The 25680-nt window shown below is 38.6% G+C and overlaps 1 protein-coding gene and 1 pseudogene across 3 annotated transcripts in view; both read left to right on the top strand.

The window, feature by feature from the left end:
* Positions 1-21141, top strand: part of LOC129720846 (uncharacterized) — a 113090-nt gene extending 91949 nt beyond the window's left edge. For 2 of the 3 annotated variants that reach the window (XM_055672677.1, XM_055672676.1), the window contains exon 12: positions 20-21141. In XM_055672677.1, the coding sequence (XP_055528652.1) occupies positions 20-178 (159 nt within the window). In that variant the 3' untranslated portion in view covers positions 179-21141. The remainder of the gene's footprint in view (positions 1-19) is intronic. The other variant, XR_008727296.1, reaches the window with a different exon arrangement.
* Positions 21142-24035: 2894 nt separating this feature from the next.
* LOC129724084 (brachyurin-like) lies at positions 24036-24920 on the top strand (annotated as a pseudogene).
* The last annotated feature ends 760 nt before the right edge of the window (positions 24921-25680 follow it).

The following is a 25680-nucleotide window of genomic DNA, read 5'->3' as shown; positions in this document are numbered from 1 at the left end:
CGACACCGTGTGGCGCTAGATTCGACTCAAGGAGCAGCGGGAGAAACGGGCCAGTGCGACCAACCTACGCAATTCACGCACACAGATGTCGCTGCATATTGCCAAGGAAATTCTGCACAAAATCTGTCTCACCGATATCACCAAGTCGAAGAGCTGTGAAAATTTGCACGTGCTGTAAATCCGAAGGGTAAACACAATCAACTGGGAGTCCCTCGTGTCGTCTCGGAACGTCATTGAATTAGGTAATGATGTATGAAATTGAAAAAAATGAAACAAGGCCATCAATTTCCCAGTAGGCTAGGCCATGTTTTTGGAAACTTACTCAAACCCCTGGCCAACCACAAATGATAAAGCGAAATTAGGGAAAACAATCATTAAAATAGAGAGAGAGAGAGAGAGAGAGAGAGAAATAAAGTAACGCCTTCTTTCGTAGAAAGGCCGGCACCCCGACAGATGTGTGCCAAATTTGACCTCACTGCAAATCTGCCAGATGTGTACACACTTGTTGGCGCTCCGCTTGCTATCAACAACACCGGAATAACCTGTTGTTGTTTTCTTTCACTCGGCAAGGAAGGAAGAAGGCAAAAGTGGCGTTTTTATTTTCTTCTTCTTTTTTCAAACTGTTCCCTTGAGCTTGACACGTCAGGAATGCGCTTATGTTTGCTGTATGTACCCTTCAGGTGCGCGCATGTGAGTCTGTCTCTTGACAGTGAAATTCCAATGATTTTGAGGGATCATAGTGTGTAGTATATTTACCAGCTGTATAGGAAGTAACGCCTCCCACCGAACCAAAAACCATATGATTAACGCTTTATTGAGAAACGCGCAACCGGCCAGTATTAGCGCCGGGTCACGGTGGCTCAGTTAATTTAGAAGCAAGCTAACTCTTTTAACTTCGGTGTGGATTAAGTATAGTAGCAGAAAAATAACGTAAAACATATTAGCTTACCATCCAAAACCCGTATTATTATACATAGAAACATTAAGAAAATTAGCCAGAATGAAATGTTGATTCTAAAAGAATTTTAAATAAACTAGCATATGCAAGCATTACTACATTGTGTAAGACTGGAGATACTATTTTGTATAATATTAATACATAATTAGGTCAGGAAAGCTGCAAATACTGATCATATGTTTGGGGGAGGTAAAAGTTAAACAAACTTGTAACGGAACTCAGCCCACTGTACAATTGTGTAAAACCCAAGAAATGTTAACTCGTAAGAATTATTTCTGCTATTCGCTTTAGGCTTTTAGTGATAAATCGAGGAATTTCTAAACAGGAAGTGCTCTTCTTTGTAGCCGTGTGCAGGGAACAGAGGGAGGGGGGATAATTTGAAAGACTCTCGTTAACAGTATCTAATTTATCATTTTTTATCCGAAAAAATCGGACTGACAGCCAAAGATTATTGTTCTTTGGGAGTGAAGTGAAATAGTCCTAATATTTTTGGGTATTCCCATTACAATAATTGAACGAGCATCATGCTATGAGCAGTATTTAGAAATGATTTCAAAGCTATTGGGAGCATACTTTAAAAATCTGTGACCGAGCCTCGTTGTGTCATTTTTTATTTATTAGTGGCATCAAGGCAATAATTATTGTCATCTAATTTTGATTGAAAAAAAAAACAATCTTATGTTTCTTGCAATTTCTTTTCGCTATAAATGTTGTTGAAGAGACGTTTTATTGTTCATTGTTCATTTCGCCCGTCTTTTTCTTTATTTAAATAATTTTGAACATTTCAAATTGATCTCACATACATCCAAAGATTGACCTTCCGATTTGTTTATAGTCTGCAAATGCATGACGAATCGGATATTGTATACGTTCAAACTCAAAAGATAAATCGTTTGTATTGATCGGAATGAGTACATCCTCGTCTTTTAGCTTTCATACACCATCTTGATTCTAAAAATACCGATATTGAGTGGTATTGTGCCAAAAATTCCAAATATGCCATCTGTAATCGATATTTGGCAGCTGTGCATCATCTCGATCAGTTTAGAATGCTTTCCGGAAAAATTGGTTGAGATATTACATTTGTATGGGAGCTCCTCTCCAGACTATCTTCCAGACCCCCTTCCTCCTTCCAGACGATGGAGGGATGTCAAAAGTATCATATAAACGTTTGACATGTCAAATTTGGTTCCATTTGCATGATTAGTTCCCGAGCTTTGCAGCAATCAGTGTTTGATTCGTATAGAAGCCCTCTCTTCCAGAAAAGGGAAGGGTGCTATACTATACAAATATTTTTCGCTTTCAAAAATTGTCACATGCCAAATTTGGTTTCATTTGCATCTTGAGTTGTGCAGGAATTTGTGTATCATTTGGATGGGATTTCTTTTTCCAGAATAGGGAGGGTTGTTGAACCACCATTAAAATATTTCGTGCTCCCAAAAACCTTCACATACCAAATTTGATTCCGTTAAAAACATCTACATGCAAAATTTGGTTCTATTTGCTTGATTAGTTCTTAAGTTATTCGTGAATTTTTGCTTCATTTGTTTGCGAGCCTTCCTTTCCAAAGGAAGAAGGGGTGTCAAACGACCGCAGGAATATTTTATGCTCCTAAAAACCTACACGTGCCAAAATTGGTTCAATTTGCTTAATTCTTGAGTTATGCACGTAATTTGTGTTTCATTTGTATGGGAGCCTTTCTTTCCAGAAAAGGAAGGAGTCACGAACCATCATAAAACCTTTCTCGGCCCCAAAAACCCCTAAATACAAATTTTCACGTCGATCGATTCAGTAGTTTCTATGTCTATATAGCTCAAACAGACAGACAGACAGACAGACAAAACTGCATTTTTATATGTTTAGAACAGTGGTTCTCAACCTTTTCCTCGAGTCCTTTCGCTTAGCACAAAGAGCTCTGCGGCCCCCCAATGAATTTTAGATACAAGTTTTGCAATATGAGGCTGCGTTTTTCAGTCTCATGTCGTCTTGCAACTCTTATTTGAGCCGTTGCGGAACAGAGTGGTCTATGTGCCATCGAGCAAATTTGTCAGGAGAAGCAATTTTCGAAAAATCTCTGAATAAAATTCTGTTCATCGGATTCTTCCAAACAAAATGTTCTAATATAAAGGTTATGAGGTGGTTTAACATGTGAATACATAAAATTACCTTTTTTTGGCGAAATAAGTGAAATTATCATACCAATGTACATAGACCACTCTGACTTCATATATATTTTACTGGAATCCTCGTATCGTTTCGAGACAGAGTGGTCTATGTACACAAACATAAATAAAAATTACGTTAACTCGTACAACATGGCTAGTGCATGTTATACGACATGTTATATGACATGTTATATGACATGTTATATGTACATGGCATGTCACCTGTAACATGTGATGTTTATACATGTAACACAACATGTTACATATTACATGATATTTGACATGTTACATTTTTCGTGTTACATTACGTGTAAAATGTTACAAACCACGTGTAACATGTTACAGGACAAGTGACAAGTCACATATCACATGTAATATGTTACATGTCACATGTTACATGATGGCATTGCCTCGATCTTTGTACATAGACCACTCTGTTCCGAAACAGAATGGCCATTCTGTTTCGGACGAAAATTCAACATGGTATAAATCAGCTTTAAAGTTCGATTTTTCGAAATTTTTCTAGTCTCCTAACTTCTATTTCTTGAGTAGATGTGGATTATGTAAAAAACTCATTTTTGAAAAAAATGGTCTTTAGACCACTCTGTTCCGCAACGGCTCAATTTGTCTCACGTCTTGTTCCTAATACGCAGAGCGGAAGAGTTGAAAATCCGCTTGCACAGAGATATCTAGAAAGACATTTCAATTACATTCATTGTTTATCAGCCATCGGACCCCCGGTTGGGAACCACTGGTTTAGTTCATGTCCGAGCAAATTAACAGTATTAAATTTCATCGGAAACTTGCCGATACGATTTTGAAGTAGAATACTTCTCTCAGGAAGTTCGGCTACATAGGGATGTGAAATGAAAATCTAAAACCGAAGAAAGTGAAAAATATGTCCAATTTCAAATGCTAATAAATCGGTTAGTATTCGATGGATTTCCTTCGTTCTTGCAGCAATAGATTGGAAAATCTTCTAAGATTCTTCCCAAAATAAGATAATTGTAATTTTAATATTCACACTATTGTACTATTGAAAATAATCAAGCCTTGTCAAAACGAAAATTTCGACCTCTTATTGGTCGTTATATGCTTGCTTCCCAAGCACGGTCGACAGGATCATATACCTTGCAATTGAAAACATGCTATTTGGCCTGTTTCAGCCGGAGCCGCTCATAATAGTTCTAGATAGCGACAACAGCAGTCGTCCTTCCTTAGCAGCAGCACTAGCCCTGTGGTTGGTCACCACGTCTCAGGAGCAGCGCGGTTTTTCTCAGCGTGTGTCGCCAGACAGCCATTATTCCCCCCGTGTTGGGGCAGCATGAAGATTGCCATCAGGAAATCCAATTTTGGAAATCAAAATGCCTTTTTCAAGGCAAATAAACAAGTCATTGAAAGTTAATAATTTTTGTCAACGCAAGCAAGCATTCTGTGTTGCATCCTAGCAATTTAAATTTGTCGCACCCGTCTAATTTACTGAATGTGAAATAGCTTCCACAGTGCATGTTGTCCGTGTATCTTAATTACCCCAATGTTAGGGCAGCTCAAATGTTGTAATTAGCAACCGATTTCGCAACACGCAACAGCGAGCAAACTAAATCGCTTGATGTTACAAACCGCAATAAGATACGGGTTAAAACCGTTGCATGTGTGAGAGCACCATCGGTGTTTATTCGCTGGATAAAAAAATCAAATGCGAATTGTGGAATAATTCGTCTAAAGAACATAAGGAAATGGTAAACCTGAACTGAAAGGCGTAGACGTAGCACCCTTCGGCTATAAAAGAGTGTTTCTGGGAAACTAGCTACATTCATAAGTCGGAAGGTGAACTGGATGGACCGTCCAAAGCGTTGACAGCAGTAACAGCATATATCGGCACTCAGCAGTAACAGACCATAGCAGCGGGTTGCGCCTGTGGTTGCCTTCAAATTTAACAAATCACTTGCCCTGTGGTTGGTCACCACGTCTCAGGCCTCTGCTAGGCTGAACGCCAACGCGAGCAATCGGGCGAGATTTTTGCCGTACATCAGCCGACGCTTCCTCTAATGGAAAAGTTGGATCATTTAATGAAAATTGAATATTACTGTCGGTAATATTACAGAGATGTGATTGCATTATATCCGATATGGAATTGAACAATTGTTCTTTTGAGGACAAACAAAACACTTAACTTGAAGAGTTAATAGTTTTGGGTACCAGTAGCAGTATGGTAACAGCCTCAGCGGTAGTAGGGTAGTTTGGGGTAATTTGGACCCCCTAAGGAAAACTCCTGTTATTTCGTAGCCTGTGCTTTCTATCCCACAAACGTAATGTATTATACTATTATTGACCTGTTTTCTATGTTTTTACACAAAAAATCATGATATTGAAGTCAAAAGAACTAAAAAAAATAACGAAACTAAAAATAATGATTTTCGGACATAAAAAATCGTTTGGGGTGAAAATGGACAACTATTAGGGTAATATGGACAGTGTTTGGGGTGAGGTGAACAGAGTAAAAAATGTGAGTTATCTAGTATTAATGGTTACCTAATACACAGTAGAAGGTGATATTAGGTATACGAAATGATAATTGAAATTCTTAGGCATTGCACAATGATTCTACCATAGGCCAAAAAAAATTACCCTTTTCCAATTATTCAAACTAGCGCGCGCGAACACACACACATGTGTGTGTGTGTGTGTGTCAGTGTGTGTATGTGTGACTTAGTGTGTGTGTCAATGCATGTAATATATTTCTTTACCCGAAGTTTCATTAGAATCGGATGATATATCAATTTTTGGAAGCACTTTGAATGTTGCTGTGCCAGGAATTGCAATTAGTTTTATGCTCGAAAATCACAATTTTAAGCTTAACTCCGAATACTTGTAACTCCCTCAATTTCAATCTGATTTTGGATCAACAAATTTTGTTTTGAAGAGAAACGTTTACCAAAAATACAAGCGGTTTTTTAATTAAGTTTAAAATATTATGCCGGGAAACCAAAAATCATGTATCTCAGAACTTATGTGTACCGTACGGTCTTGTGAAACAGTTCGGAATGATTAGATAATCGACAGCCTATGGGAAATTTACCGTACTTTTTGAATTTTTGGATCACGGTTAGCATATTGTCGCTCATAATCCGTTGATCCCAAATCCGTGAATGTACTTTGAAGAACGATTTCTTATTTTTATTGAAAGGTCCATCAAATACCTTATTTTCTATTAAATCTTTTAATCGGTCAAACGACTCAAAAGTTAAAAATTTTTGCAAAATGATTGTCGATTTTTGGCAACCCTGATTCAAAAAGAATTACCCTGAAGACCAAACAAACTCATAAGGGTATAATATTTTTCGATAAAGAACAAGTATACCAATGTTGAGTATGATCTGAACGATAATTAGTCTAATAATAAGAAAGGTTTAACGGCATTTTAGGTGAATAACAATTTCTGACATCAGAAATGAGTTCAGCACTCCAAAATTGGCTTATACGTTTTTGTATGCCCGCGGTGTTAGTCAGACAAAAGAATTTACTTCAAACTCACCTGACCATATCACTCCAAAAAAACTGTCCATTTTACCCCAAACGGGACGCTTTACAAAAAACGCAATTTCTTCCACTATTTTTTCCACTATGCTATCGTAATGTTTTATCAAAATGTAGCCTTCTACTAGACAAACAAGGCTGCAAAGCTGATTAGACTTGAAATATTAAAGAATTTCTCTATAACCTTAAATACACGAGCGTAAAACTTACAGCGAAATCAACTTTTGATGTTTCTTTTCTTTACATTGGCACTGCGGTGCACCCATCACAGCAAACCATGAAATTTTTATGTTAGGTAGGGTTCGGTAGTTTAAGGAAAGGATGAAGTAGTACATGGAACCCGAGAAAGTCATACTTTTCAAGATAAAGCACCGGTCCATTTAACCCCAGGGGTCCAAATTACCCCAAACTACCCTAAATGGAAGCAGCACGGCGAAACAATTCGGGTGTGCTTAGACGCGCGTCATTTTTCGTTGTTGATATTATTCCCCACATGAAACGACGCGCTTTCGTACGATAGCGGCGGTATTAGCGGTAGATACATTTGCCAACACTTACTCCAGTAAAGCCGTGTCTAATTTTCAATGTGAAAACACCTTCCTTTTGTGTTGGCCGTGCGCATTAGGCCTCTGCCAGGCTAAACACGAAAAGCGGCGCGAACCGATTCGCCCGGCCGTAGGTTAATGTACAGCCGTGAGTAGAGCTGTGTAAGAGTATTCTACTTCAACCTTGCGGTCGTGGCTTTGCACACAACCCTCCTGTGATTTTTTTGTCGTAGAGCTACGTCTTCCGGTAAGCTTCTATGGAAGGCAAAGTGAGGAGAGCTCAAAATCGTCATTTTCTTTTTCATTTACTTTTCAAATACTGTGTTTAATTAACATGTTATTTTCAGGAGTAATTTAGTGTAAAAAACTTCTAAGAACGGCAATGAGTTTTTGTTCGGAACTCCATCGCTAGTAGCGCTGCAAAATATAACTTTTGCTCTTTAGAGAAATGTTGTCTTCAGCGAAGTTATAGATGAAGTTTTCACACAAAAAATGCTAGGGACATTTTTCACCTAACTTTTTTTGTTTTATTGGAATAACGTTTGATCCTCTAGCGCCCAAGGTAATTCCTAGGCGGGGTTCGGTAAAATCACTAAGAAACATTAGAAACACTTTACAGGTATTTACTGAAGCTTTTTAGAGGTTTGACTGAAGACCGCCAAAAGGTGGCATTGGGCACTAAAGGGTTAATATTGGACTAGTCCTTGAAATAATATTTCTTCTAATATCTAATAAACTGTAGCATTTGGAAGACAACAATGTTGAGCATATATTTGTACATCATCCAAACACCAAAGATGACAAGAACAAGATATCTGACTCTTGCAGAGTTCATCGGACATGATTGTCGCTGCGCGTGAGCAAAAGTCGAACTAATTTATACACTGTTAATATGATGTATATTTAACGCCAAAATCAACTGACGACAAGGCCAAGACATGACTGCTGAAAGGTGAAACATTTTTTTCAGTATCCATGTGGACGACTACTGCCATCCGAAAAATGATAATAATGTGTACGAATGTTTAGTTCGCAAACATGAAACTCTCCGGAAAAATCAAGAATTATCGGCGCAACATTTAAGATTAACGTACCATCAGAACTTTCTGATAACCGCTATGAGCACGCTCTACAGCCAAGTTTTCCACTCTTGCCGAGGTTAATTAAATAAAAATCGGGTATGCCGGTGAACCTGATCATATGCACAATGGTTCTGAACTAAGGGGCGACATCTGGCTTCTTACTATTCTTCCTCATCCACCTCGATGATCCCTGTTGTATTTTTCGTACGTGATGCCATTCACTCGGAAAAAACTTGGATATTTCAATGCTTTTTATCACCATTATGCACAATTCCTCCTGTAAGCGATAGTTTTATCGTCTGAGGGTTACCGGAGAATCTACATTTTCAATTTACTTAAAATCGAACGTGTCATCCATCAATGATTATGATTCATTCAATGACCCATCTGAATTGTACTCTCAGCACAAGCAATATGCCTCAACAGGTATGTTCCAAACTTAATCCAGTACGGATTCAAATTAGAAATACGCTTACACTACCTTATTAACTCCCGACATTGAGCAGCGGTAGGCTGTTCTTATGCTTCACGCAAAACCGTAATAACTCCTTGCGCACTTTTGGATCTTTTGGTAATTGATATTAGTGATGATCGAAGTCGGATCTCGTACTACGCCCGTATTTGTACGCTTTGTACTTTTTTTAATGTTCACTTGAAATTGTATTAGATTGTAACAGGTGACATCATTAAGAAACATAAATCAAAACAACGAGCATTGTTGCTCAGCAACACTGCCAGCAAGCCTGATGATAAATTTTAACGCACTCGGGGTTTTCAATTTCAGCCAATCAGCGAGTGGTTCCCAAAGTGGATGCAAATCTATACCCAGTTGTCTCCCCTTAGGTTCTGAAACCTGGCTTGCGACATACCCTGAAAATGAATCGCACGCTAATCCCTAATGCTTTTTATATATGGTCGGTGTTAAGTCAGACCGGACCAAGTGACATTTTGATCATTTCGAGAAAAACGAGTTTGAAGTTTGTTGCTCTGGGAATTTTGAAGTTTTCAATATTTTTTGCACAATTTTGATGTTATAAGCTGGAGTAACTCTCTAACTGAATCAACTGTATGTGACAATTGAAAAAGGAGTGCCGTGAGCTCAAAAACAACATCAACAATTATTGAAAATAGTTTGAATAAACTTTAAACTGTGTTTGTTTCAACAAATCAATGGTAGGAGCGGAATGTTTTAATGGAACAAAAGTATGGTTGGTTCACTCATTTAAGTTATTCGTAATCATCCACTTTCTCTGCAACTTTGGCCAAAATTGCCGTAGAATTGGTAATGGACTGGATGGTTTCCTCGTGTTTTGGTTCTGGAATTTCTGTCACGTTTGGATGTAGTGCTTCAAGGACAGCTTCATGAAAAGTTGGCACAGGTTCTCCATTATTGACTATAAAATAATATTGAATAGATATTGACAACATGCTTTACACACTTAAATGTCAATCGAGCCAGCTTCTTCTTGTATTAATATGGAAGGTCTTTTCCAAACAATCGCTTGTGTTGCCTTTAGCTTCGTAATTTCATTACGGGCATAAAACTAATTAGCTTGCATAAAACAGTAACAAACATACACTTACCACTTATTTCAACCTCCTGAGGATATAATTCATTGGTTAAATCATTAAGTTTTAAGTTAGTATTATTACTGTAACTTGAACTTCTTTCTGGAATTGTGGAATGTTGTGTCACCCACACAAATGACTAACGTTTCTCATTTACGTGTTCAATCAGAGTGGACCATGTACATTTTCCTTATTCACTGGTAAAGTATACTTTTTTGACTAACGGGCAAAGAAGCATTCCGATAAGTTGCCTGATAGTGTTGAAATTCATTTATGTTGACTTCAAACCGATGCTGTAAATTCCGATAGTTTCAACTTTTTTCTGCTTAACACATGGTTCACTTTGTCTGCACACTATAAGGCATTATATCAGGTCATGTTAGTGACAGCAATAAACGGTCCAAAAACACATTCAAAACTACGGCAATGCGTGAAACTTTACAGATTCCGATTAGGGGTGAGTGAAAGAGTTCTGTGATACAAAGAAAGCCGGAAAAACGCTTGAAAATTCTTCCGTTCGTTCGCTTTTATCAATAGCTGACCGTAGGCAGTCTCCTTGAAAATAAACGTTTGGTCCATTCTGACTGAACACTGTAATCGCTTTTCATTGGTCATGCAGACAAAAATCATGCTGTTATTTCTGCTGTTTTAGAGAAAATAAAATCTGATTGTTGCGTGATGTAGCTTAAGAAAATCTTCATCCAATACTATCGTTAACTCGTTTTTTCCAATTTTGCGACTTAGTCCGGTCTGACTTAACACCGACCATATGAATGTCAATACACGAACCTAATCATTCTATTATGTCGACTCATACCGATTTTAATTGGAATCTACGGTATTTTTACGTGTTTTGGCATTTGACGCGTGTAAGCATTGGAATCTGAGTGTAAAATTATTGATTTTGGTATGCATGACATGGCAAGCCGAAGTGTAATACACTCGACTTTGTGATGTGAACTTAAGTGCAAGTGTATTCCACGTAGATATGAAATGTTTCATCTATTAGCACAGAAGTAAGTGGAATCCACTTGGCAGTAACGTGTCGATTTTTTACAGTGTATCAAACTTTAAGTTTTGGTAGATTGGGACCTGAAAATAAATATTACCCCTCATAATATACCCCCACTCTGGCAGTCAATTTCACACTTTTCTTTCGAACTTTGGAATGCAGAAAATATGGCAATAGCATTAAGTGCAAAAAATGACAATATCATTAATATGTATGTTACCTTGAGCATGTTACCTTGAGCGTCGAGCTGACCTAACTGCTACACTTTTTTCATATATAATCTTGAACAGCTCAACGATCGATGACGGACTATGCACGGTTAATCGGTTTTGCTCCTAGTGACAATTTTATGAGAATTTAAGTCATCAGATGACAGCACTAACCGTCGGAAATCGGTCGTGTTCAAAATGTATGAATAATATGGGAGTTAGGTATCTTGTTCTAGTTATCTTTGCAAACACACAACTTTGTAAAGACATACAAGTAGGAGAGTGGTATGCAAGACACGACCGCTTGACGTTGGACGATTCAAGCGGGAATTTTTAGATTAGAAATTGTTTGACCTTACCGTTTACCGATGACACGGGATGATTCCAGTTCTTTTGCTATCGGCACACGCACAAATATAAGCAATGACCAAATGGCTGAAAGCATATGCGACGAGACAGATCCGGATATTATTACTAACAAGTCCGGACATGTTCAGTAATGCTGTGCAGTCCGCCGGGTGGTCCGTCTGATGTGGAACGCTGCGATCGAGTGAGTCACGTGCTCAGCCTTACTGCGCTAAAATCAGACGCTGCTTTGCCGGCGGCGGGTCGAGCCAGTCTCCAATAAGCGTCAACCGTCCTCTCGCCGCAGTAACATTTAAGACTAAATTTCTGCAAGCTGGAGCTTTATGACTACTGAAAGTTAAATTTTCAAGAGGCGTGACATGCGTACTAGAGCGAAACGAAGTTCGCTAATACGATTTCCCTTCGTCTTTTTTTAAACTTTCATACTATTGAGCGTTTCTATGGTCTGGAAAATTTAATCTACCATTGTTGAGTGGAATGAAACATTGAACACATGTTTGCTTAAGCGAACTGCGTATTCTACATAGATTGAGGAATTTTGCAGACTTAAGACTAATTTCCTGAAAGTCCGTATGCATTAGGCATAGGCTTTGGTCAAAGCATTGTAGCTCAGAAACTATTGGTTGCACAAAACGACTGTCTGAGAATGAATTATAGGAAACAACATAAAAAAACAAAACGACCAAAAATAGTCATGTTTTGAACGAGAATTTCAACAAATCAAACTTGTAAACATTCAAATTGAGAGTACACAAAGGTCTGTTCAACGCGGGGGATGCGTTCCGAAGTTGTGTGGGACCGCGTGAAAAAAACATTTTGAGTAGGACATATAACGAAGAGACCAAAATGCGATATTTCAAATTGTCTGTGTTTACACCAAAAATTTAGAATAAACGGATATCTGATTCTTTTGGCCTTAAACGGAAAACGAGGTCGATATTTTGTACCGTTTTTAATTAATGGAGAAAAGCAACCCGCGTAAAAAACGCGTAAAAAAACCTTTCTGTATTCGGATTAAGAATAATGTTTAGAGGACAGAAATCTATCCCATTTTAAATTACAAGATGGCAACTTCCGGTTTTCGTGAAACAGCCAAAAAGCCCAACAACATCCAATATGAATATTTCCAGAATCAGAACGATACTTACAAACGGGAAATATACTCCAGATGCCATTTTAAAATCCAACATGACAACTTTTGGTTTTCGGAAATGATCAAATTCCACCCAATATGGGTATTTCTGTAATCGGGATGATGCACAGAGACCAATTCATGTATTTCTAAGACATTTGTCATAAAAATATTTTTCGATATCGACAATTTTATGTACTACTGCCTGTGCATTTCTTAATTAGTCGAAAAAGTTAAACTTTGACCGCTTTGAGGCTCGTGTTTCCGAAGTCAGATTGAACTAAATTTTGAATGGAGGCTATTTTTGAGAAAACGAAACTTTTGAGCACTAAGCGATATTAGAAGATCACTTTTTTTTCGTACAACTCATACCATATATATCTAGAGGAACATTTCAAAAGGTCTTATCTGCTTTGATCGATTTTTTGATCGATCACATTTATTCAATCACCACAACTTATCAAACACCTTTTATGACACGTTATTTGCACGAGTTGATAGTGGAGGGATCACTCTAGCCTTCTGAATGAAAACCACGATTGGGAAAGTTACTTAAGCTGAACCATTACCAAAATGAAAAGACGCTCCGGAAAAACGACGGAAGCAGATAGGACCTTTTGAAATGTTTATCTCGATATATACAACGGAAGATCAATTAACACAAAAATAACAGCAAAGAATTTTGAAAAACTTTGAAAAAAATAATGCAAGTAATAATAGCTCACCACAGTTCATAATTTTCAATGGTATACATGGGCGCAACTAAGGAAAATTTCTAGGGTGGGCTAGTTTTCATGTATTTCATTTTAAAAAAGAGAAAAAAGAGTTTGAATATGCTTATTTAATGACGCTTAAAATCGTATCGTAAAAGCAGAAAAAATCACTTCGGGATAGAATCTCCGAAGATGTACTGAATATCTTGAACACATCGTCAACGCCAAGCTCTTTCAGCAACAATGATTAGGGTTTGCAATATTCCCGTAAATAGATTTCCCGGGAAACGGGAATGAAAAATTTCATTCCCCGGGAATTCCCGGGAACCGGGAAAGGAAAAAATCCTTAGAAAAAATGAGATTTCAAATAAAGTTTATTAGTGAAAAGTTTCAAACAATCGATTCACTCCAGAAATTCATGAACAATCGTCTATCAATCGCCTCAGTTCCGCTGACAATTTTTCGTTAGGCCCAAATAATGTAGTTCCCTGCTGTAAAACTTTGCTTAAGATCGCTGAATCACCGCTGGTGTCTGATTTCTAAAATACTTCTAAATCACCGATTCCAGCTCTTGCTACATTTCATTAGAAACTGAAGAGTCCAATACTTTTAGTTTGTTGAAGATAAAGCTGAGTGTTTGGCAGCGAGATTTTAGAACATTTGAATGCCTTCGTATTAAATGTGAAATCGCGGCCACGTCCAAGTTACACTGACTGAGTTTTATTAATTTATTTATTTCTGGTCGAATTGATTTACGGGTTTCAATTTCTTTTATCAATTAACAGGTTTCAATATTTTTTGTTAATAAACAAAGAAAAAATCAAGCAACTATCCGCGTAGTAGTAAACTCACTAGCGAAAAAAAGTCATGAGACGAAGAAAATATTTCTTAATTTATCGTTCACTGAATAAGACAGCATATATTTTTGACAAATAAATTAAGCAAATAATTTGATATTACACGGCAAGCAAATATTGATCGTCGTTTCAAGCAAATATTTGCTTCGTATAATGCACACTATGGAGCTGCTCTACACTTATACGAAGTAAGTTTCGTGTTTTGATACGATATTTAGTTTTATTGCAATATTGTATGGCAAATTTTTCGAGGAGCTCGGGAATCCCGGGATCCCGGGAATCAATATTCCTATTCCCGGGATCCGGGAATCCCGGGAAAAGGCAATTCCCGGGAAATCGTTCCCGGGATTGCAAACCCTAACAATGATTCGATATTGGGGAGAGCTAGATTTGGTAAACGGCTGGGCAGTGCTTTTTAACAGTTCACCCGTACTAGTTAGAATAAAATAGACCCCAGTGTGGTTCAAAGCATAATGCCCTATTACTACCTCCACGTGGTACCGACTGGGATACGAGCTACCAAGGAGAAACCGGTGAACCGGTGGGGTAGTTGTTCTCCTTAGAGAGCAGCTTGTCTGTGCGTCTACCCCACATGCTAGGGGCGGCTCAAACAGCGACTGATCCGGACCGGACGGTTGAACTATTAAATGCGGTGTCTCGCCAGCTACATCCATGGCGGCAGCTCCGTCGCGAGACTAGGCATCGCAGCCCTAGTAAGGCAGCATACTAAAATAAACATACTACGGAGAATTAAGAATTCGAAACGAACCGGAACAATCGGCAATGACCCAGCCGACGAAATAAGGACGACGATTAGAAGCTCAGTACATGTAACAGTAGATCGCTTAACGACCCGGATGTCGAACGGATTCTGCTGGATCAGCTAGAACCCCGCCACTTCGACATCGTTGCGCTCCAGGAACATTGCCTGAAAGGAGAGAAGGTACGGTGGACAGGTTGTGTTTGTTGAGAATTAAAGGCCGGTTCCACAACTACACTATTCCCAATGTGCACTGCCCTCACGAAGGAAGACCTGATGCAGGGAAAGAAGCGTTCTACGCACAGCTGGAGAAACTCTACGATAGCTGCTCGCGTAGAGATATCAAGATCGTCGTTGGGGACATGAACGGAAGGATAGACTTATATAAGCCGGTTATCGGCCCGCACAGCCTGCTATGCACCAACTTCGCAGCTTCCCGCGGATTATCACTCCAAAGTCCCTTCTTACCTCGACCAACGTACTGCAAAACAAATTGACCACGTTCTCAACGACGGCCCGTTCTTCTCAGACATTACAAACGTACGCACCAATCACTGTGATGATCGGACATGACCACTTCGATACAAGAAACTACAAAACCCTGATAACCGGTAGTCCTCTACGGAAGTCCTTTTGATATTTTCGAACAGATGGTGCCTATCGGCGAACAGAAAGTGACTATCTACGGTGGAGCATAAGCGGACGACGGATAATGGCTACAGCGCATGAACCATGAGCTACAAGCGCTGCTTGGAGAGAACCCCATTGCACACCTGGCGAAAGACAATAGGTTGCGGTGGGCCGGTCACATCGTAAGAATGCCGGACGACAACCATGTGAAATCACTTCTCTCCAGCAACCCTACCGGCACAAGAAATTAAGGGGCGCAGCGCGCATGATGGCTCGATCAGATCGAAAGAGACTTGCGAGTGATGAGACGTCTGGGGAACTGCTCTGATATATAGTATGGGATGTATATATATTGAATACAATCATTCTCTAGGAAATTCTAGGGGGGGCTAAACACGTTCTAGGGGGGGCTTCAGCCCCCCCCTAGCCCCCCCGTAGTTGCGCCCATGGGTATAGAGGAAAACTCCGCACGAGTTATTGCAAATAAATTAAACACACATTAGAGAAAATTTTAGACATAATCGTCAAAGGCCAGCAAATGCATTATCTAAACAGTAATGATTTGGTAATCCCAGAGAAATCAGGTTATCGAGAAGGGTACTCTTGTGAGTCTGAATTGAATTTAGTGTTAGAAAATCGGAGCAGAGAAACTATTTTTGCGATATTTCTGGATTTAAAACGCTCTTTTTAAACAATTTCAATGTAAGAAACGTTATGGTATCGTAGGAACTGCATACAAATGGTTTCAAAGTTATTTGTGTGCTAGAGCTCAGAAGACTCGTTTTTATGATTCTGAATCAATTTCCATTGCTAATACATCGGATGTTCCGAAAGGAAGTGTTTTAGAGCCCATTTTGTTTAATGTATATATTTTGACATGGAGCGTGTTTTACGGTTTTGCGATGTAAATTTATTAACCGATGACACTGATTTGTTCATTGCGGCTAAAAATCCAAATGATGTTGATGCAATTTTTTAACCAAGTTTTGAATAACTTAAACTAAACTTTAACGAAACAAAATATTTGAATATTTCTTCGGCCAACTTCAAATCAGACGTAAACATTGGTGAAACGATTGATCGCGTGAATGAATTGAAATATCTTGGAGTAATCATTGATGACAAGTTAATTTGTAAGTCTCACAATGTTATTGTCATCAGAAAAATGGCTCAAAAATATTGTATTATGTGCCGTTTGAAAAATGAATTAACTACACTGGGGTCGCTTTTTACGCGGTTGGTTGTACCGCATTTAAAAGATTAGATTCTACATATGGGTCATCCCATACGAAGTGACCACGGAAAAGAATAAACTTGGACACGACCATCACGGATTTGGCTCAAAGCTGGGGGAATTGTTCATCTAGGTTCACTATGAAAAATCTCAATTTTGGTGTCGATTGGAATACCCCCCGCTCTGTGGAACCCCCCTCTTTGTGACAAAGTCAGGCAATTTTTGTTCAAAATTCCGTTTTTCTTTTTTTAACAATTCATAGATGTAGGACGTCCGCAAAATACTGATAGATGATTTTTAAAGAAAATAAACCAAGGAATCCAAAAAAAATATAATTTTAGACTGGAAGTGTTGCCAGATAGATTATTTTTGTATATTTTTGTATTTTCGGAAAATTTTACGTAATAAACACTTATCACCCCGTGGTAATATGAGCCAATCTCGAGATATAGCATTTTTACGAAAAACTGATTACGAAATTTAAAACCATTTTTGTAAAAATGCTATATCTCGAGATTGGCTCATATTACCAAGGAGTGATAAGTGTTTGTTTTGTAAAGTTTTTCGAGAAACACGATGAAACCTTCAAATTCAAAATAAACTCAGCTACATTTGCCAAAAAATGCCAATTTAGTTTTAAAGTAGAAAAATAATCTATCTGGCAACACTTTCGGTCAAAAATAATATTTTTTCTGGATTCCTTGGTTTATTTTCTTCAAAATTCACTCATCACCATTTTTAGGATGTCTTACGGCTATAAACTATAAAATAAACTAATTACGAAATTTACAACTATTTTCGTAAAATTGTTATATCTCGAGATTGGCTCATATAAATTCGGAATGATAGTTGTTTTTTACGTGAAATTTTCCAAGGACCACAATGAAATGATCAAATTAAAAATAAAAATGGCTGCATTTGCCGAAAAATCTAAATTTAGTTTTCAAATACAAAAATAATCTATCTGGCAACACTTCCAGTCAAAAATATTTTTTTTGGATTCCTTGGTTTATTTTCTTTAAAAATCATCTATCACTATTTTGCGGACGTCCTACATTAATGAATTGTTAGAAAAAGAAAAACGGAGTTTTGAACAAAATTGCCTGTATTTGTCACAAAGAGGGGGATCCCACAGAGCGGGAGGTATTCCAATCGACACCAAAATTGGGATTTTTTCATAGTGAACCTAGATGAATAATTCCCCCAGCTTTGAGCCAAATCCGTGATAGTCGTGTCCAAGTGGCATGTACACTTCGTGCTAAACTTATTTGCTACCGCGTACAAATAATCTTACAAATCGAGTGAAAATAATCCGTGTGATTGTAAAAATACCCCGTTTAAAAAAGCGCATATAAACAACCCGCGTAAAAAGCGACCCCAGTGTTCTATTAGCAAAAATTAGATTCAATTACACATATTTGAGCCACGTCCGCGTAGACTGAAATAGACTATCTGGATACTCAGTACATCAGAATTAAAACCCTGAAATCCAAACAAAAAGCATCAGGGTGACACGAGCTCACGACAATTATATCCTGATTGTGGCTAGTCTGGCACTCTGTGCATAATTTTAAGGCAATTTGGTGAAAATATATATGTTTTTTTTTAATTTTACGGCTTTGTATGCAAGAAGATTCGCCAGTTTTTCTGAAATCTTATGATTTAATTTTTTCGATTTTTCTAGCTTTTGAGCAGAGGTTTTTGTATACTATGTCCCAATTATGACTAGTTTGGCATTTTGTCGACAAACTTAAGATATATATTTTGGTCAATTTGCATATCTGCATTTTTTAAACTATTGGGGCTTTGGATGCATGAAACTTTGCCAATTTTTCTATTTGATAGGCAACACTCGCATCAACAGCTAATAGAGAATCGGCGTGAAATATCGTACTCCCGAGCGTCTCCGTCGGTAGGCGTGGATTGAGCGGTCGTGCATAATGCTTCGGTGTAAACGCGTCTCCGGTCCGGGAGAGTTCTGCTCATATAAATGTTTTCGAAATGTAGTGTAATATACTACACACACACACACACACACACACACACACACACACACACCTGTGCGTGGCTCTAATAATACTCTATTGTTTATTTCTGAATCGGTTCTTTGAATCGGTCTCAAAGCAAGAAATCGCTTTTCAAGAACAGACGAACAATTTACAAGAAACGTCGTTAGTCGACCTGTTAAGCTCAAAGCCAGATGACCGGGTCACCGAATATCTAGAGACTCCGCGTCGATACCTTTCATGAGGTTGTATTTTCTACAGACTGGTTATAACCGTGTTATAATTTTCGGTATACAGAGGGTCACTTCACGAAGAAGTGATAGGAGTAGCGAGGCGTTAACGTAGGCTCAACTCTCGTAGCTTTCGTAACATTGTGTAGTCAGCTGAGATAAATCAATGAGAGATATGTTTCGGTAGTTGCATAATGACTTCATAAACAGATTTTCGAATATTTGAGTCTGTCTTGATTAGGTTATAGGTCCGGTATCCTTGCGTGCGCTTTATTTTTGCGGTGTTACATCATCAACCGGAATGAGTTCGGATCGCGTTATGATTTCCGTAAAAGATATAATGAACTCGTACGCGCGATATTTGTTATTATGAACCCGGTACTAGAACTCAGCGCATCGTTTACCAAAACGAAACCTGCTGCAAATCTTACCCTTTTCTCCAACATCCCAGTGATTTCTCGTGGAAGTGCAGAGGTGTTCTCGGCTTCCAATAAAGCGAGTATCACGTCAACATATTCCTATACACACTCCTTCTTTGACCTGCATTCGGATGCGGCCGGCGCTGGTATTGCCTAATATAAAGATTAAGGTCACCAGTTGTTACACATTGAGGATGACTGTTAATCCCAAGCATCACCCATTGGTTCTCTGTGTAATTACAGCTGATCTGGCAATAACGGAGTAGCAACCGCGGGCGGTCAATCATGCTCATGCTCATGCTGAAATCCAAACAAAAAGCATATTGGGTTGATAACTGAAAAGGCTTGGGTTGGCCAGTGGACTGTAGAGCTCTTTATATACATAGTATCATAGGAGATCTCCCTCTTAGTTCTGGATCGTTATCCGGAATCAATTCTGATTAGTTAACACTTTCAAATGTTAGGTTTAGTTTTGAACCCAGTCCGGATAATTTTCTTGTTGGAAACGTTCTCGATGAGCTTGGATCAATAATGTAACTGGAAAAGCGTTTCTTTATTTATTTTTAAATTATTGGTATTCTTTTGAAAGGTTACTAGACATGTCTGTTTAAATAACCAGTCCAATATTTGTTTGCCAACCGGTTTGATTGTATATCTCTATATAATATTTTTCATAGATAAATCAACCAGCTCAAACCGATGTAGGAGTTTGAGGTAAGATCATCATCATCGTAAATTTCTGCTAGAACGAAAACTGTATTAACCTAATTTTGACGTATAACGTAATTACCTTTTGCTTAAATTCTTTCTATTTTCTTATGATTAATCTCATCACAATCGTTCGTGCGCACGGCTACGCTCTTCCCTACTTGCCAGAACTCGATAAAGTGTGCCATAGAAATAGACACTGCTGAATGTTGACAAAAATTTGATTGAAAAGAAACGCTAGAATAAATTTTAGCGAATTTATTGGGAACAATGAGAGTACAATATGGTGGGCAATTGTGCGAATTTATAGAGTGTAACCAAAATTTCACGCTCGTCCCACGATGGACTTGACACGTGGGCCTAATAAAAACACACACGAGTTTGTTCGAAAGTAATAACAACAGTAGTTGCTAACAATGGTTAAGTGTAACGTGTAAATTCAATTAAACATAACCTGAAGCAAAAATGAGTTTCATATGACCTAAAGCTGTAAAACAGAACATTGCTCTGTCAATTAGAGTTAGAATCCTCCAAAAGAATTAAAACAAAAATCGGCTATATTTTCTGATAGACACCTAAGCTATGGGGAAGGTAACGGAGAGGCAATAAGACAAAAGAAGTCTTCACTGAATCCATGTGCTTGTTATTGTAAAGAATTAAAATTAGTGGTAGAATGTTGTACTTGTACTAGCGAATCAGATGTTGACACTGATGAGTCGAAAAGACGCGACTATCAATCAAAATCGTTCAATTGCTATCGATATATTGGCACTTTTACTTCTTAGTATTTTTATACAAACTATTTTTATGTATACAAAACTAACAACACAATCTGCAAATTATACTTATCAGTAAAGTTACCTACATATACACACACACATTATACTAGGCAGCTCTATCCGGAGGCTATCTACTGATACTAGGTACTGAGAATAAAATATATTATAAAACTGTTTCTACTATACATACTAAAAGGAATATACTCGAATAAAAGATGTAAAAAACATAACCTCAACAAAGTAAACAAACTTCAATTCCCCGACACCTCCGCTTCTCCGGCGAGAAATTGATGATGATGCAAAACAGGTTGTGGAAAGTCCGTAATTCGCCACTGTTTACTTCCTTCCTATCGGCTCAACTCGAGGGGTTATGAAATATCGGTCGACCGCAGCCACGCCGGAGATTTTCGCAACCGATCGGGTGGTAACTATGCGTAATTACATATCGCGTGAGTAAAGTGTCTAATTTCCAACTGCTTTCATCAGCATGTTGATTAATTCAACGCCTCTCCGAAAAGGTATTCAGGGCAGCCGGTGCGTTATTATGGGTTTAAACTGTTATATCTCGCAGCGCCGGGCAAACGCGGAAGAGTTTAGTGGAGCGTACGATGATGAGCAGGGTTAAAAATACCTACTCAATCTATTTGCTGTTTGACAATGCAAACCACGTAAATATTGGCCTACTTCGGATTCGATCGAAGCACACATACATATTTTAATCAACCTGCCCGTCTGTGGGGCGCAAACATTATGCTGAAATTGCGTCATTTCTCCCGACGATTAGAGGCAATAAAAATCAACTTTTTCGGGTGGCAGAAACGTGGGGCGAATTTAAATACATATGTTTGTGATGCCACCTAAAAATAATCGACAAAGGTGTGGAAATAACTGTAAGTTCAGAGCTGCTGATAAGTTCGGCAAATAAAATGACCCATTCAATCGTGCTTAACGCCCTTATCTCATTCCATATTTTTTGTCCTGTACCCCCTGCCACGCCAATCAGCTTCCAATTTACAGAAAAACTCGTAAACGACCTGATTCGTTTGTTGAATAATGCCAAAGGAAAACAAAGCACACCCCTTGTAACATGCATAAGCGCCTTGGTTGGTGATTGATTTAGTGTCCAAATTATATCAAAAGGAAAGCGAAATAGATTTTCCCTTTCCCGCGTAAAATTGGGCGTCGTGCGGCGATCCGCGGAAAAATAAGGCAATAAAAATGTTCGATTATAATTGCGTGAAGCACCTTGACGGCTGCGCAAAGATGATGGACGCGCTAGCTAATAAAACATATTGTTCACAAAGGTGTAAAGTTAACGTCCGAGTAAGCATAAAAAAAGACAAACTATTTTGTGTTTCCAAAGAAAGTACTTTTTTGTGGCCTTGTTACTTTGGTTTAGCAAAAAGTTACTAATGTAATGCGTAATAGACGTCATAATCAGTAAAGTAACAAAAAGTACTGTTCAAAGCAAGCCGTGATTTATGGAAATTTACCACGCCAGATGTTCATTCGGGGTTTTGATTATTGGCACAATTTGGAGAAAAAACCTTTAACTTCATCAGTAGGTAACTTATAATTTATGGCGTGCCCAGACTTTGGGGAAGTGCAAAACGATCAGATTGTTAAAAAACAACAAGCGGACGTCTTGAGAGTAAATCAAAGCTAGGAAGACGACAAAAACATCTTGATTCGGTATAGAAAAATTAACTAATTTTCAGTGGTGGACACCATTCCGCTAATTCGCTAATCACTAATTAGCGACGCTAATATTCAGCTAGCGGTTTAGCGATTTCGCCAATTTTCGAGCTGGTTAGCGAAACTGTTAGCGTCGCTAAAATTTTGGCCTTCGAAACGCTAATCGCTAATTCGCTTGATTTTGTAAAGAAGCGACAATAGAACTATATATATTGCTTCGAAAGATGAACATAGTTTACTGCGAAAGTTACTTTAGTTAGTCTTTTTACCCTAGAATGGAGTTCCAGTTATCGTACAAGCCAAAGGAGCATTTTGAAGAACAAGCTCAAGGTCTAGATTGAATTTTCGGCACACCAAGAACATTTGTAAAACGCAATGCGCATGAGATTATGACAGCTTTGGATTCAGATAATAACTCAATTTCTTATGAAAACATTCCTAAAAGTATCTATTTTTAATGCAAGCACAATAACTTTTGTTACTTCTTGTTTTTTACAAAATCAAGTATGAACACCGTTTTGTGAACCTCTTATTGTTAATAGCTCTAAAAAGTAATTTTTCTCGTTTGTTTTACCACAAGAAGTGGTCCAAATATTACAGAACACGAGCAATAAATATAGCGATATGACTATTTACATATTGATAAGTTAGCGATAAAATTTCGTTAATGTGGGTTTAGCGTTTAGCGTTTATTTTCGGTTAGCGGTGCCCACCACTGGTTTAAAACTGTGGTAATTTTGGTAATGTGGTAATTTTTAATTTTTAATTTTCTAAAGGGGTTTTTTATTTTGCTATTTTGATTTTGGTAGTTTCAATCCGACTCAACCGGCCATGTGACATGTGACTTGCTGAAGATTATAGGACCCTAATTATAAGAAACATCATCGTCAGAGCCAAAAAGGCCAAAACATTTGGAATTGCCACCCGATGATTCCATTTACGATTTTCATTTCGTTTTATCTCTGATTACAATTTGGGATTTTACCTACTGATAAACTTACCTTCAATATTCGCCGTCATTGTAGAACGAGTCACGGTACGTTGCACTGGATCTGAAATTTTTTTACAGCCCTTGATTCAGAATTTCTAGTAAATCGGAAACCCCACTTTGTCGGAAATTTTCATCAGATAGACGAAATGTGAAAGTTAATCTGTCTTATCAACAAATCAAAAGCCATTCATAATTGACAGGAACTAATCTGAACCCCAGGTCATAGATAATCGTGGGAAATACGTTAAGCCACAGTCGTATCAGTAATAAATTTTATCAAATCCCTGTTGAGTCGTATACCCATTATAAAACTTCTGATTTCCCGATTTCAGTTAGACGGAATATCTCACGATGATCGTCCAACAAAGATAAGCATTAGTATAAAAGCCATTAGCGGCAGGTTCAAATTCATAGTCATTCACTTGTACTTCTTCAAAAATGAAAACTGTCCTCTTGGTGATTGCAGCTTTGGCTGTCGCTAGCGCTGAATGGATCGACATCGATTGGTCCCAGGTTAAGCCGATCGAAGAGTTCGACCACTACTGGACCCGTATTCCGGAGGAATGACAATTCCTCCGTAAATTGACTCCATCTCGCAGAATCACTAATGGACAGGAGGCCACTCCGGGACAGTTCCCGTATCAAATCGCCCTGCTCAGTACCTTCACCGGTGGTACCGGTTTGTGCCGAGGATCCGTTTCGACCAACAACTTAGTCTGACTGCCGCCCATTGTGTCCAGAATGCTCTAGGAGGAACCGTCATTGCCGGAGCTCACAACCGTAACAATGCTGAGGATACGCAACAGAGAATCACCTTCACTGCAGCTGGTATCAGAATCCACGAAGGATACACTTCAACCAACATCAGAAACGATATTGCCGTTGTACAGTTGAGCAGCGCCCTCGTTTTCAACGATCGTGTCTAGCCAGCGAGTATTCCTTCTGCTGGTGAAAGCCGTACTTTCGCTGGAATGACCGGAACTGTTTCTGGATTTGGACGTACCTCCGATGCCAGCCAGGCCACATCCGCGGTGGTTATGTTCACGAGCAACCCAATCATGACCGAGGCTGATTGTCTGGCAAGCTGGGGCAATAACGCTAACATCATCCAGGCTCGGAACATTTGCCTTTCCGGCGAAGGTGGACGCTCATCATGCAATGGAGATTCCGGTGGTCCTTTGACCGTTGCTGACGGTGGCTCCCTGCAGGTCGGTATTGTCTCGTTCGGATCGGCCGCTGGCTGCTCGATTGGAATGCCGTCGGTGTACGTCCGCGTGACACACTTCCGCGACTGGATCGTGGCGAACTCCGATTTCTCGTAAAAGGTTTGTTCTATTGGCATGAAATAAAGTAAAACTGTCGCAAATTTAACCTTCATGTTGTTTTGTTTCTGCGACTCGATGTTTGACTAAGAAACTTTTTTTTGTTTAGTTGTGAAAAGGGTACAAAAGGCATTAAAACAAATAACGAGTGATTCACTTGAAAGAGTAGAAGTATACTAGTTGAGGGTTTGTTTTGTCTTGCAGGAAGAGCGGTAGCTGGGTTTCCTGGCTCCCTGGTCAAATATTTACTGTCTTCAATATTTACTGCCTTTCCAATTTTGACCAACTTTTTCCTAACTTGCGGTTTCCCTTTCCCCTTCCGAATTAATTTTGTATTCTAATTTACCTTAAATAATTATTTAAAGAATTTTAAAATGCTGCTATCAATTCCTCCTTATAAATTACCAAAAAATTATTTGACCATTTTTAATTTTAATGAATTTTGCACACGTGTTTGGCTAAGCAAACTGAGTATTTCTTACAGATGGAGGAGTTTTTCCTGACTCAAGACTAGTTTCCTAAAAGGGCGTTTGCATTTTGGCATAGGCTTTGTTCAAAGCAGTGTGGTTGTTGTACAGAAAAACTGTCTGAGCATGAGCATGAGCATGATTGACCGCCCGCGGTTGCTACTCCGTTATTGCCAGATCAGCTGTAATTACACAGAGAACCAATAGATGGTGCTTGGGATTAACATTCATCCTCAATGTGTAAAAACTGGTGACCTTAATCTTTATATTAGGCAATACCAGCGCCGGCCGCAT

The sequence above is a fragment of the Wyeomyia smithii genome, chromosome 2 (genome assembly GCF_029784165.1).
Source record: "Wyeomyia smithii strain HCP4-BCI-WySm-NY-G18 chromosome 2, ASM2978416v1, whole genome shotgun sequence".
NCBI classification, from domain to species: domain Eukaryota; kingdom Metazoa; phylum Arthropoda; class Insecta; order Diptera; family Culicidae; genus Wyeomyia; species Wyeomyia smithii.
This window is presented reverse-complemented; position numbering and strand designations above follow the sequence as displayed.